At 45.0% G+C, this 12,513-nt stretch overlaps 1 protein-coding gene across 1 annotated transcript in view; it reads right to left on the bottom strand.

Annotated features, from left to right (window-relative positions):
* Positions 1–2,794: 2,794 nt before the first annotated feature.
* Positions 2,795–12,513, bottom strand: part of PBRP (plant-specific TFIIB-related protein) — a 46,073-nt gene continuing 36,354 nt past the window's right edge. The window contains exons 2-4 of the mRNA XM_087681233.1: positions 4,725–4,883; positions 4,486–4,644; positions 2,795–4,411 (exon numbers count right to left, since the gene is read on the bottom strand). Of these exons, the coding sequence (XP_087537359.1) occupies positions 2,957–4,411; positions 4,486–4,644; positions 4,725–4,883 (1,773 nt within the window). The 3' untranslated portion in view covers positions 2,795–2,956. The remainder of the gene's footprint in view (positions 4,412–4,485; positions 4,645–4,724; positions 4,884–12,513) is intronic.

The raw sequence follows: 12,513 nt of genomic DNA, 5'->3' as shown, positions 1-12,513 counted from the left end.
CCTAGGAGTAATAGGGATTGCTAAGGGCAGCAGGAGAGAAAGGGCTGGAGGGCTGGAGCAAGCAAGGTAGCCAGCACAAAATGCGCCATGAATTGCGAGGGCTACCTTGTAGGCCTTCTGGGCAATAAACCCCCACCCCCCCCCCCCCCCACTCCACTACTTAATCTGTGGCTTGTGAGGTCAGGAACAATGTCCCCAGGCTGGTTGATGTTGGGAAGCAACCTCAGGCTAGATCTCGCAAATTACGGGGGCTGCCCTGTAGGCCTTTTGGGCAGCAACCCCCCCACTCCACTACTTGATCTGTGACTGGTGAGGTCGGAAACAATGTCCCCATACTGGTTGATGACGGAAAGCAACCTCAGGCTAGATCTTGGAGGTTTTTGGGGTGGCCAGCCATGGCAGCTTGCAAGAGAAGAGAGAGAAGAAGGGCTGGAGCAAAAAGTAACTCGGGTTTTGCCCTCTTCCAACTCCTGGAACTCTAAACTTGGTCTAGAACCCCTAAATTTTGCATGAAAAGAAGTGGACCTACTATTTTAATCATTTTACCTCTAGATATGTTTGAGTCTCCAAACATAGTTCTTGCTTGCTCCAAAAAGCTGAGGTTAACTGCAGTCCTTGTTGTACATGTACATGTAAACTGCGTAACTAGGATTTTTGGGATTGAAAAGGAAGAAAGGGGAAGGAAAAAAGGAGAAAAGGACCAAATCCTGAAGCTCTAATACCACTTGTAATGAATGAGATTGAGAGGAGAGAGAAGAACTGAAGAGAGAGAAAGAGAGCAAGAAAAAGAGAAAAGAAGACTAGAAGAGGAGAGAGAAAGATAGAAAAGAAGAGAGAATGGAGGAAGCCATTGAAGCTAGAGATGAAGGTGAAGAGTATGTTCTTGATAATAACTTGTTGCCCTAATCTGGGACTCAAACACCTTATATACCCCAATCAATGTGACTGGGTGTCTAAACCCTAATCGGTGTGTATCGCACTTGTTACAAGTAAGTTCAAAAGTTGTGAATGCAAAAGCCATGGAAGTTGCAATTAGAAATGTGAGCAGAAATGACACTCCAACCCCTGTCGTGCAAACCTATGTTCCTTTATTAATCCATAACTTGATCCTTCTTGCATGAAAGGTTAGCTTGCACATCTAATAGATTAGGTTGGTATCCACTACTATTCTAAAAGGTTGCATTTTAAGTTAGTAGTTGACACTCATCCTTAGGCATTGAATTTGATAAAGAAGTCTAATGTTACTCTTACATCACATCAGGTGAAAAAATCTAATATTTTTGCATCACATTAGACGAAAATAAGGTAAAGCAATACACTATGAATATTATGAAACAGCTCATGTGCTCATACATCAACCACCACGCCATGTCGTCCTCCTAAAGCTTCTTTTAAGAGTCATCTAGCTATGATAAAGGCCTAGGCCTACACTACTATCATCATATACCTAAGGACATCCCTATGCTAGTCAAGCACCTTTGAATGTTCTTTTCGCCCTTCTTACGATGAATGGGAAGCACCTGCTCACAACCTAATTGCTCGGGCAATGCATACCATTCCAAGGCTCCCTCCCCAACCTTCTCTTGGCTATGAAAACTAGAAGCAAGAGGAAAAAGAAAGAGAAAATTTAGGAAGAAAAAACCGAACTACATCTCCAATGAGCTGACTTCTAACAAGTCTAAAAGTGGGCCACTTAACTCAAGCTAACTAGTTGGTAATTTTTTTTGAAGGCAAGCACCACTTTGTCATCACACCATTTTAATAGCATATACCCTAATGAGCAACACTAACAAACAATATATCCACTCTAAACATGTCTCCACCTAAATTCAAATAGACTAGCATATCCGACCATAACAATACAAAGATAAAATAGAATATCAAATATTTAACATCCAATTTGACATTATATTTACTAATACAATATCACAAAAACCTCTTTAAAGAAAATGTATAAGGCTATGAGAAGTGTCCATCAATGTGTTCATCTATTAAGACAAGGTCCAAGGGAGCCAAGAGATATGAAACAAGAGTCCCCGTAATTTTTCTAAGAGACGTGGAGTGCACTCCTCAAAAATAACAAGTGAAAAGGCCTAAGGACCAAGGACCAATATCTAGGCTAGGTGAAAGCAATTATTCCATCCTTGCAACTCAAAAAAGGATATGGTGCCACTACTAAAATTTACTTCGCTTTTTCATCACAATTATATCCCTTGTTTCCACATATGGTGCTTCCATCTTGTACAACTATGTGCACATGGGCAAGTGGCATAAAACTTTTCCTTTTTCAATTTCTAGAGTAGGTTAGATCTCTTGCATCTCACTATAGCGCTGCGCTGAACAATGACATTGTGTTGGCCCCTTTACCCTAGTGTGCAATAGTAGGTTGCATTGAGATAAGCTAGGCAAAGCATGGTGAATCTAAGCACAGCGCACTAGTGAAAATGGTCGATGTTGTGACTGAGCTGAGTTGTGCTGGAGTTTCCCTCTTCCATACCTCACTTAGACATTGGCTTCTCTCTCTTTGGTCCCACAGTGATTTTCAGAAAGACCCCACCCAATCTCTTCCACTTTTTGCAACAATCTAATTTCTCCAATTTCTGGAACTTTACCTGAAGATTTTGCCCTCTTACAGAAAATCAAGTAGGGAAGTCATATGCAGGCCAGTAACGAGGCAGATATTGACTAGCATAGAATGAACAGTAAGGATTCGTGAGCTTTTCTGAATACAAGGATAATACTGAAACTTCATGGAGAAAGCTTCAATGTGTATGTAACATTAACCAAGCCTGGTGAATGGACAAATCCCGTCACCTAGGTAAACAACACCATTTTTAACTCACCGCAGAATGTAGGCAGCCTGAGGCATGAGATCCATCAGATTTTAAGAAATCTATAACCAGTTCTGTAAGACGATGATGAAAAAAAGATGCATTTCATATGATGATTTTTGTAATCATTTCTCATATTTCTTTGACACGTGTCTATTATTGACCGAAAGTGATGACTGCATTTCACTGTTCAATCCTACATTAAGATTTGACATCAGTCCTGCATTCTGTGTAGGTAACAGATTTGTACACAATCCACTATGTAGGTATTTTACAAGCAGGCTTCCACTGCCATTTCCATCAGCCCCATCCAGCATCCTAACTGAGGTATCACCTGGCTCTGATGAACAGAGGTTGGTAGGAAGAAATGCAGGTTGCCAGCTTGCTTCTTGCAAGATGGTTGGCTGACTTGCCCATGATGAAGTTCCTAGGCCAGTAGGCAACTGACCTTCAGGCTCCATACTGGCATCTCGATGGTACTGATGCAAGATATCATCTGTTTTCAAGCCACCTTGCACTTCCCTTTTGGACCCCGTCCTGGATTCCGTTTCTTGCAAGCCCTGAAATAAACCTGCACATTGTGCTAGCAGTCGTTGCGATAAGCTGAAGTCCCACATTTTTTGTGGCAAAGCTGAGGAGGCAGATATTGAACTTGGCATGGTGGTGGCAGTACCATACACATTCCCAAACGGACCACATTGGGATGAGGCTGGTTTTGACACATTATTTTGCCTATCAAACCCTAGACTCTCCTGTAATTTTGCCTTGTTCCAATCCTGAGTATTATGCAAATCCCTGTCTACAGATAATGAAATCATCGGTTGAAATGGATTCGTCACTGTCACAGATGCTGCTTCCACTGGGTTGGAATCAATTAGAGACAATTTGTCTTCTGACTGCACACCTTGTGTAGCTTGATCTTCTCTAGTCAAAGACATGGTTTCGTCTAGTTGCACTGAAGCTCCATACAAAGCTCGAGGTAGACTATGGGCTACATCCGAGTAATACAGCCGAAAAGGATTAAATGGGTCACCATAAGGAACCCCTTTAGAAGGACCAAGTTTTGCTGATACAACGGAGTTAGCCTCAAGGAAGGCCTTTTCTCCTTCCTCTTTAAGTGTCTTCTGGATTTGTTCCTTCACTCCTATGGATCTACTGTCTGCACCTGTACTACTAGTACCAGCTCCAATAGTGGAAGATGAAATCTTCCTTGCAAAAGAGGAGGGCATAATACATGCAGGCACAGATGATGCTGATCCATGTATTAAGTTTCCTGAAGATGGCATAATATGTGCAGGCACAGATGATGCTGATCCACGTATTAAGTTTCCTGAGGATGGTGTCATCGCAGAGGAGGTTCCTCCCGAGGTCATGCCAGCTTCAGGAGTGCTAGTTTCGGTGTGTACAGGCATGTGTGAGGCCAATCCACTTGGAGCAGAAGCTCTAATAGCACAACCACGATTCAGACCTAATCCAACGCCTGGGAAAGCCTTGTCTGGAGGAACAGCCGGGGTATAATTTGCAGGAAGAAGGTCATTGAGATTCTCCAAAAGCTCCTTGTACACTTTCCTCAAAGTCACCTGTAAAGTAGAACCCATCTGAATGCAGCTAGCCAAGCTGAAATCCTAATAAGAAACGCAGTTCGAAACCTCACCTCAGTGAGTGCTGTAGCTTTGCAGATTTCTGTCTGTGTCTTTCGTTTGTCTTCAAGTTGGCATGACAAATAAATTGCAGCTGCAGATATGCTGATTGGATTTCGTCGAGTGCAAAAGCTTTTGTCCATCACAACCTCTCCAATGTGGGTAGCAAGATCCTTTGGAATTTATTTGAGCACCAATGCTTCAGCTTGTAATTGAGGATGGAAATACCAACAAAAAAAGCTGAACTTCCTACCTGTGTTGACTTTTCCAACTCAAGAACACTACAAAATCGAGGCATGTAGACTGAGATAGAATTGCTGTTGATGGGTTGACTAAGCTTCAGAGAATCAGTAAGAATCTTCATGTATCTGTGGATCTCCTTTTGAGGAACACCAGCTGCCACAGATATTTCCTGCAATACATGAGGAATATTCAACGATGTGAAAATACAACAGAAACAGTTCAGAATAGATTGATTGAAGTTGCCAGTGAGTACAATGTATGCTTGAGGTGTGGGAGACAAGTGAAAGGAATCTATTTAAATAGATGTATAGGCTCTGGCAAATAAGAGAATGAGTCATTTGATGACTACACAAACAGACTTTGAAAGCCACTTTGAAGGACTGACAATTCAAGAATTATATCAACTCTGATGAACTATGTTCCAAGGAGGTTTGTGTTTGAACTTCCCTACTACTCTTAATCATTATCACTATTCTAATCTCGAGGAACACTTGACCATGCTTAGACATTATGCACCTCCTAATGCTCTTAAATTCTGCTCCCCAATCTATACCCAACAGCAGAGCAATTTTCCAAAGAAGAAAAGAAACTCTACATGAAGTAAGGGAAGAGTTTTACAAGTGGGCAAACCAGCTATGTAGCAAAGCAATGTCCAAGCAAAGGACAAAACACAGTCCCTAAAAACAAATCAAAATCACTCATTGCAATCAACATTGCAATGAATGGAACAGACACACATCAGGCTGCAAAAATGCACACAATTTCATAGTCAGTGACGGTTATTTTTGGACTTTAGGGTTGCAGGGCGGTAGCTTCTTTAAGTCCCATGTCCCATTCCATGTGACTATATCATCCCATCTTGCATCACGTGTGAGTAGTCCCATGGAGTTTCAGAAACAACAGAACAGAACAACATTTTGGAGTTGTGAAACGGAGTTTCTGCCGGAGGCTGAAATGGTGAAATGGATTTTACGTCTATTTCTAGGAATATTTTAATACTAGAAATATATAAATGGGTGATACCATTTATATGTTGAACATCCACACCAAAACACTTCAATTCCTCAACAATATAGCGTATACATGTAACTTTAGAAGAGACGTGATAATTATACGTGACGCTACCAAAGATTTAAGACTGTAAGACTGTAAAATTATCATCCATGAGTTTAAGAAACTCTCAAGATCAAGCTTTAGAAGTTGGAACTTAGAATCTAATATAAAAGACTTGAGACATATTATGTCATATAACCTCAAAAACAAAGTACTAGGTAAACAGACTATAGTGCATGAAAAATAAATGCAACTACGATATATCATGTATCAATCACCAATGACTAGTGTCAAGATTCAAGTGATCAGAGTATCTCACCAAAATGCCAATGATCCATAAACATGATCAACTAACAACAAGCCTACAAAGTACACGTCTATGAACCATGATCCACCATCTAATTGTCAGAGTGCAGTGATGCAGAAGCGTGGGACCAAGACTGAAAGAGAGAGAGAGAGAGAACGCAAAGAGAAGAGAGAGAAAGAGATGGTGGAAGATGAAGATCTGCTGTATAAAGTGTGCTGTATACAAAGATATGCAGATATGTACACAGGCACAGTGCGCGAGACTGCAGGTCTCCACCTCGACGATGCAACCTGCTGTTCACCTCCAAGTCTGCTGCAGTCTGCACGATCTCCAACCTGAAATCTGCAAACAGAGACGAAATCTGCGCGAGCCTCCAGCCTGAAACCTGTGATCAGAGATGGGAGAGACTACAGAAGATCGGCTATAAATAGCCAGAAAATGGGCGCCAAAAATAGGCAGGTCGGCTGCATTTAAAAGGTCGGCTGCATTAAATGCAGCCGACTGTCCAGGAACAGGTCGGACTGCCACGTGGCAGTCCGACTAACTGCCTGGACAGGATCTGATCGCTAACACCCCCTCTCAGAGCCTGGACGAGACAGAAGCCTGAGGGATCTGGCATGTCTCCGAAGTAGAGCCTGGGGAAGGGCCCTCGTAAACAAATCGGCAAGATTGTCCTCTGTCTTGCAGTACTCCACAGCAATGGTCTCATCCAGAAGCTTCTCTCTGATGAAGTGGTACTGGATCTCTATGTGCTTTGTCTGGGCATGGAAAACAGGATTCCGTGCCAAGGCAATGCAACTCTCATTGTCGCATTGCAGCAAAGTAGGACGAGTCTAGGGGCAGCCAAGCTCCTCCAACAATCTCCGAAGCCACACAACCTCACATGTGGTGGAAGACGCGGCCCGATACTCCGCCTGGGTAGACGAAAGGGCTACCATGGGCTGCTTCTTGCTACTCCAAGAGATAACACCTGCACCCAAGGTAAAACAGTAACCTGTAGTAGACCGCCTATGGTCCACATCGCCAGCCCAATCCGAGTCGCTCCAACCTGCAAGTACAAGATCTGAACCACCTGTGCCTGCTGGATAATGAATCCCTAAATCAGATGTCCCCCTCAAATACCGAAGTATCCTCTGGGCAGCCTGCCAATGCACCATCTGAGGTTCACTCATGAACCCCGCCAAGAGACCAACAGCAAAACAAAGATCAACACGAGTGTTGAGGAGCCAAATCAATGATCCAATCAATTGACGATAGCGGAAAGCATCCGCCATGGGAGAAGCTGAATGTGAAGTGGCCTTCCAGTTCGGATCCATAGGAGTAGAAATGGTCCGGCAATCCTCCATTGCAAAAGAAACCAAGAGCTCCTGTACATATCTCTGCTGAGAGATGAAAATCCCCCTCTGAGACTGATAAATCTCATGGCCCAACAAGAAGTGGAGTAGACCCAAGTCCGTCATCTCGAACGCCTGATGTAAAGCTGCCTTTGTCTCTTTGACCTTCTGCGCATGATCACCTGTGACAATCAAATCGTCAACATACAACACAAAAAGCACACAACCAGCCTCGGAAGTGTGTACATAAAGCTGTGGATCAGCCTTGGAACGCCGATATCCCAACTGTGACTGAAGGAATGAATCAATCTTCTCGTTCCATGCACACGGAGCCTGCTTGAGGCCATACAAGGCCTTCTTCAACCTGTAGACTTTCCCATCTAAAGATCCAAAGCCAGGAGACTGCTCTACATAGATCTCCTCCTTCAAATCACCATTGAGAAAGGCCGACTTCACATCCAACTGGTAGACAGGCCATCTCCTATGGCCAGCCAAGGCAAGAACAGCTCAAATAGTCGCCATACGAGCAGTGGGGGCAAATGTGTCATGACAATCAATCCCTGGGCGCTGTGCAAAACCTTTAGCAACAAGGCGAGCCTTGTGCTTGTCCAAAGAACCATCGCTAAGGTACTTGGTCTTGAAGACCCATTTGACCCCAATCACCTTCTTACTCGGGGGGCGAGGCACGAGATACCAAGTGCCATTCCTCTCAATAGCCTCCAACTCGGCTTCCATAGCTTTCTTCCATGGTGCGGACTGTAAAGCCTCCTGCACGGAGGTGGGCTCTCGATCCTACATAACACGGGTCATCAAACAATAGTTAGAGCAAACAAGCTCCGTGGAATGTGCCTGGTGCCTCCGTGACCGCCGCAGACCATCCTGCAGTCCCCACTCCTCAAGGACCCCCTCGATCCCTGAATCACAGAGTGTGTCACGGACCTCTCCTCATCTCTCTCCATCAGCTGAAGACTCTAGGATATCCACCGGTGGTAACTCCTCGGGCGTGACCAGTGGAGCAGTAGACTCTGTATCGGAAACAAAATCGAAATCAAAAGGCGCGGGCTCCAAAAGAACTGTCTCGGGAGCCCAACTCTCCCCTGGATCTCCAAGAACGAGATGCTCCTCACCCACTGCTATGGCCGGAACCTCCACAAACCGCACATCTCGACTGGTGTACACATCCCGCTTTACACATCCCGCTTGACGGGATCATACAAACGATAGCCTTGGGACTGAGAGCTGTAGCCAACAAACACCTGTCTTCGGGAAGCTACTTCAAATTTATCACGATGAGCCTTGGAAATATGAACATAGGCATCACACCCAAAAACCCGAAAATAAGAAACATTGGGCTGAGTCCCAAAGTAAGCCTCAAAAGGTGTCATCCCAACAACGGCCGAAGTAGGGGACCGGTTAAGGATGTGGACTGCAATAGCCACAACCTCGGCCCACAGAAACTGAGGTGTCTGTCGGTGCTCCATCATGGTGCGTGCCATCTCGATCACACTTCGGTTCTTCCGTTCAAGAATGCCATTTTCTTGAGGAGTGTTGGTGTTAGCAAACTCCTGGTGAATACCTTTATCTACACAAAGACGAGTAAACTCATTAGAAACAAATTCACTACCCTTGTCGGATCGCAAGGTCTTCAATCGCCGGCCTGATTGGTTCTCCTCAAAGAGAAGCCAATCCTTGAAGTGGGAGAAAGCTTCTGACTTCAACGCCAAGAAGTAGGCCCAAGTCATCCTACTGTATTCATCTACGATCAACATGAAGTACGAGCTTCCTCTCAAGGACTCGTTCCTTGTAGGGCCACAAAGATCCGTAGAGACAAGCTCCATCGATGAAGTAGACCGCCGCGAAGCTTTGTGGGAAATCGCATCCCTATGCTGTTTCTCACGAATGCAGGAGACGCATAGCTGCTGGCTCACCACTATGTCCGACAACCCTCGAACAAGCTGTCCACGTGATGCCCTTCGAAGATAATCATAGTTAAGGTGACCAAACCGAGCATGCCATAGCTCTGACTATGTTTGAGAGGTAAGAAGAAGAGTAGGGAGAGCGGTAGAATACATCAATTTGTAGATGCCATTCTCCTCATATCCTGATGAGAGAACCTTCCTTGACCCACGATCAAGAACTCACACCGAATCACTGTCAAACTCCACCAAAAGTCCAAGTGAACAAATCTTATGAACCGAAAGTAGATGATACCCTAAACCTGGCACATGCAACACCTCTGAGGTAAGGGTACCACCACGTCCATCTGGAATAAGTTGCATCTCACCCCGTCCTGCAATAGACACCGAAGAGCTATTTCCAATGAGAATCTGCCCACGCGAAGGTCGCAACTAGGCAACACCAACTGATGAAGAAGTCATGTGCTAGGAGGCACCACTGTCATCGATCCACTCTCGAGCTTGGGGAGCTGTCATCGCAGCATCAGAAGCATTCGGTGTAGAATCCTCAATGACAGCGAGATGAAGAAACACAGCTGATGAGGGTGCAGCAACCACCGCTCTAGAATCCTTCGTGTCCTTGTTGGTGTCCTTCTTGTCTTTGTCAGGGAAATCCTTTTTCCAATGGCCTGTCTTACCACAAATATAGCATGTGGATTCTTTGTCCTTGTCCTTCTTTGACTTGTTATCCTCCTCCTTTTGGTCCTTCCCCTTCTTCTGAGAGGCTGGACCTGTCAAGGCTTCTGACTTGGAAGCATGTTGTCCCTTCAGTTATTCCTCTTGGTCCAAGACCATAGGAACCAACTCTTCCCAACAAAGAGTAGACTCACGCCCTGAGGGCAATAAGGACGGAGTAGAAAGCATTGAATCGTGACAGCAACAGGGACAAAAGTGTGATCGCCATGTCTTCGGAGGAAATCGGCTTCCCTGCATTCTGAACCTGCATCTGAAGCTGTCTAAGCTTGTTGATGTACTCCCGCAACGAAGAAGACTTGTTCACGAACAAGGTCCGTATCTGCATCTCCAAAGAAACCCGCTTCATAAGGGCCATCCGGTTATACATTTGATCAAGCTCCAACCATATCTCCCAAGCCACCGTCAAGTGCTCGATGTGGGCTATCACGGCTGTAGTACAAGACAGAAAAAGAAAAGAACGAATCCGGGCATTCAGTTTGTCCCAGTGAGACTGTGCCTTGGCCAACTCCGCACGAGCATCGGAAGAGAGTTTGGACTCGTCTCTCACCGAGGGCCGGTCGATCTCCTCCTGTACAAGCTCCACCAAATCGTAGGACTAAAGGATGGCCAACATCATCACGCGCCAGATGCGATAATTATCGCCATCGAGCTTTTGATCTGCGGGAGGAGCCAGTAAGACAGGCACCTTCCGGTCCATGATCGTCTGGAACTCCAAGTCAATCTCTGTACACATCTTCACCTGTAATGCCTTCACAAATGCAAAAGCAGCCCCCTCTAACTGTGAAAACGCAGCCTGCTAGACTCTTTCTTCTGCGTCCCGAACCTTCTTCACCCGCTGGAGGCGAAAAAAGCAAAGTCTGCACTTGAAAGATGAAAACTCAGCCTTCCTCCTCTTCAAACAACAGCAAACAGCAGCAAATTCACCAACTGGACTCCTTTCCCGCGCGCCCACACTCACTTCAGCCTTGTTTCGAGGCGCAACCCTCCCGCTTGTCCTCAAACATTGGAAACGCAGCCTTGTGTCGCGATGGAAACTCCTCTTCAGGTTGGTTCTTCACTCAGTCAGCCCTTCTACACTGCTCTGATACCATGTCAGAGTACAGCGATGCGGAAGCGTGGGACCAAGATTGAGAGAGAGAGAACGCAGAGAGGAGAGAGAAAGAGACAGTGGAAGATGAAGATCTGCTGTATAAAGTGTGTTGTATACAAAGATATACAGATATGTACATGGGCGCAGTACGCGGGACTGCGTGTCTCCACCTCGACGATGCAACCTACTGTTCACCCCGAAGTCCGTTGCAATCTGCACGATCTCCAACTTGAAATCTGCAAACAGAGACGAAATCTGCACGAGTCTCCAGCCTGAAACCCTGTGATCAAAGATGGGAGAGACTACAAAAGATCGGCTATAAATAGCCAGAAAATGGGTGCCAAAAATAGGCAGGTCGACTGCATTAAATGCAACGGACTGTCCAGGAACAGGTCAGACTGCCACGTGGCAGTCCAACTGGCCAGTCCAACTAGCTGCCTGGACAAGATCTGATCGCTAACACTAATAAGAGTCACTCAGCATCATCTAAAGGCATGTCCTCTACCTTGTCCTTCTCAAGGCTAGTTGCAAGAGCACTCGTACTACTGCTAGAGGAAGAGGAGGTATCATCATCATCATCATCCAACACTAGAGCTGTGGAGGTAGAATCAGTTGCATATCAAAGTCGAGCTTCCTTCGCTCTAGATGATGGATAGCTAGACAATATCCGATGCACATGTGATATCAAGACAAGCTAAAGCTCTATCTCACACAATTGTGCCATGGGGCGTGCAAATGAAACTTGAGGAGATCATGAGTGCCTAATGGCCTCAAAAGATCCAAATCACTGTTTACCCTAAATATAGCATGCACTCTAGGCCACTTTGTGGCAAATTTTACCATGCTTATGTCCCTCTTAAAGAATTCATCTATCTATCCAACCTTTTTCAAATCCTCCATAAGTAGATCCAAACAATGTGATGCACATGGGATCCACATGATCTTACAGAACTCTCTCTAACAAAGCACCCATAGCCACAGAGTTACTGCCATTATCAGTGATAACTTGCACTATGTTTTTTGCACCAATCTTTAAAATGGCAACCATCATGTGCCTATAGATGTAATCACCTAGCATCACTATGTATGTTGCCGATGCATCTATGGCACACAAAAACATCGTCCCTTTGCAAGAGGACACCAAGATGTTCTAAATATTCCTCTTCACATATTTCCTTGCATCACATAAGATAGTCCAGCCATATTTTGCCAAGTAGTCTTCAAATGTTACATCTCTTGCTATACAACTTGTTTCTTTAACAAGCTCAAGTGTGCACAAAGTCTCATAGGTATGACCGTCCCACTCACATCCAATCGGACTAATGGTCGTGATGTTCCTTTTCCACCTCTTTGTGCATGCAACA

Source organism: Lygodium microphyllum, chromosome 7 (assembly GCF_053477565.2).
Source record: "Lygodium microphyllum isolate KBCC chromosome 7, Lygodium_microphyllum_v1.1.10, whole genome shotgun sequence".
Classification (NCBI taxonomy): domain Eukaryota; kingdom Viridiplantae; phylum Streptophyta; class Polypodiopsida; order Schizaeales; family Lygodiaceae; genus Lygodium; species Lygodium microphyllum.
The sequence above is the reverse complement of the archived record's forward strand: the minus strand, read 5'-3'. Positions and strand labels throughout refer to the sequence as shown.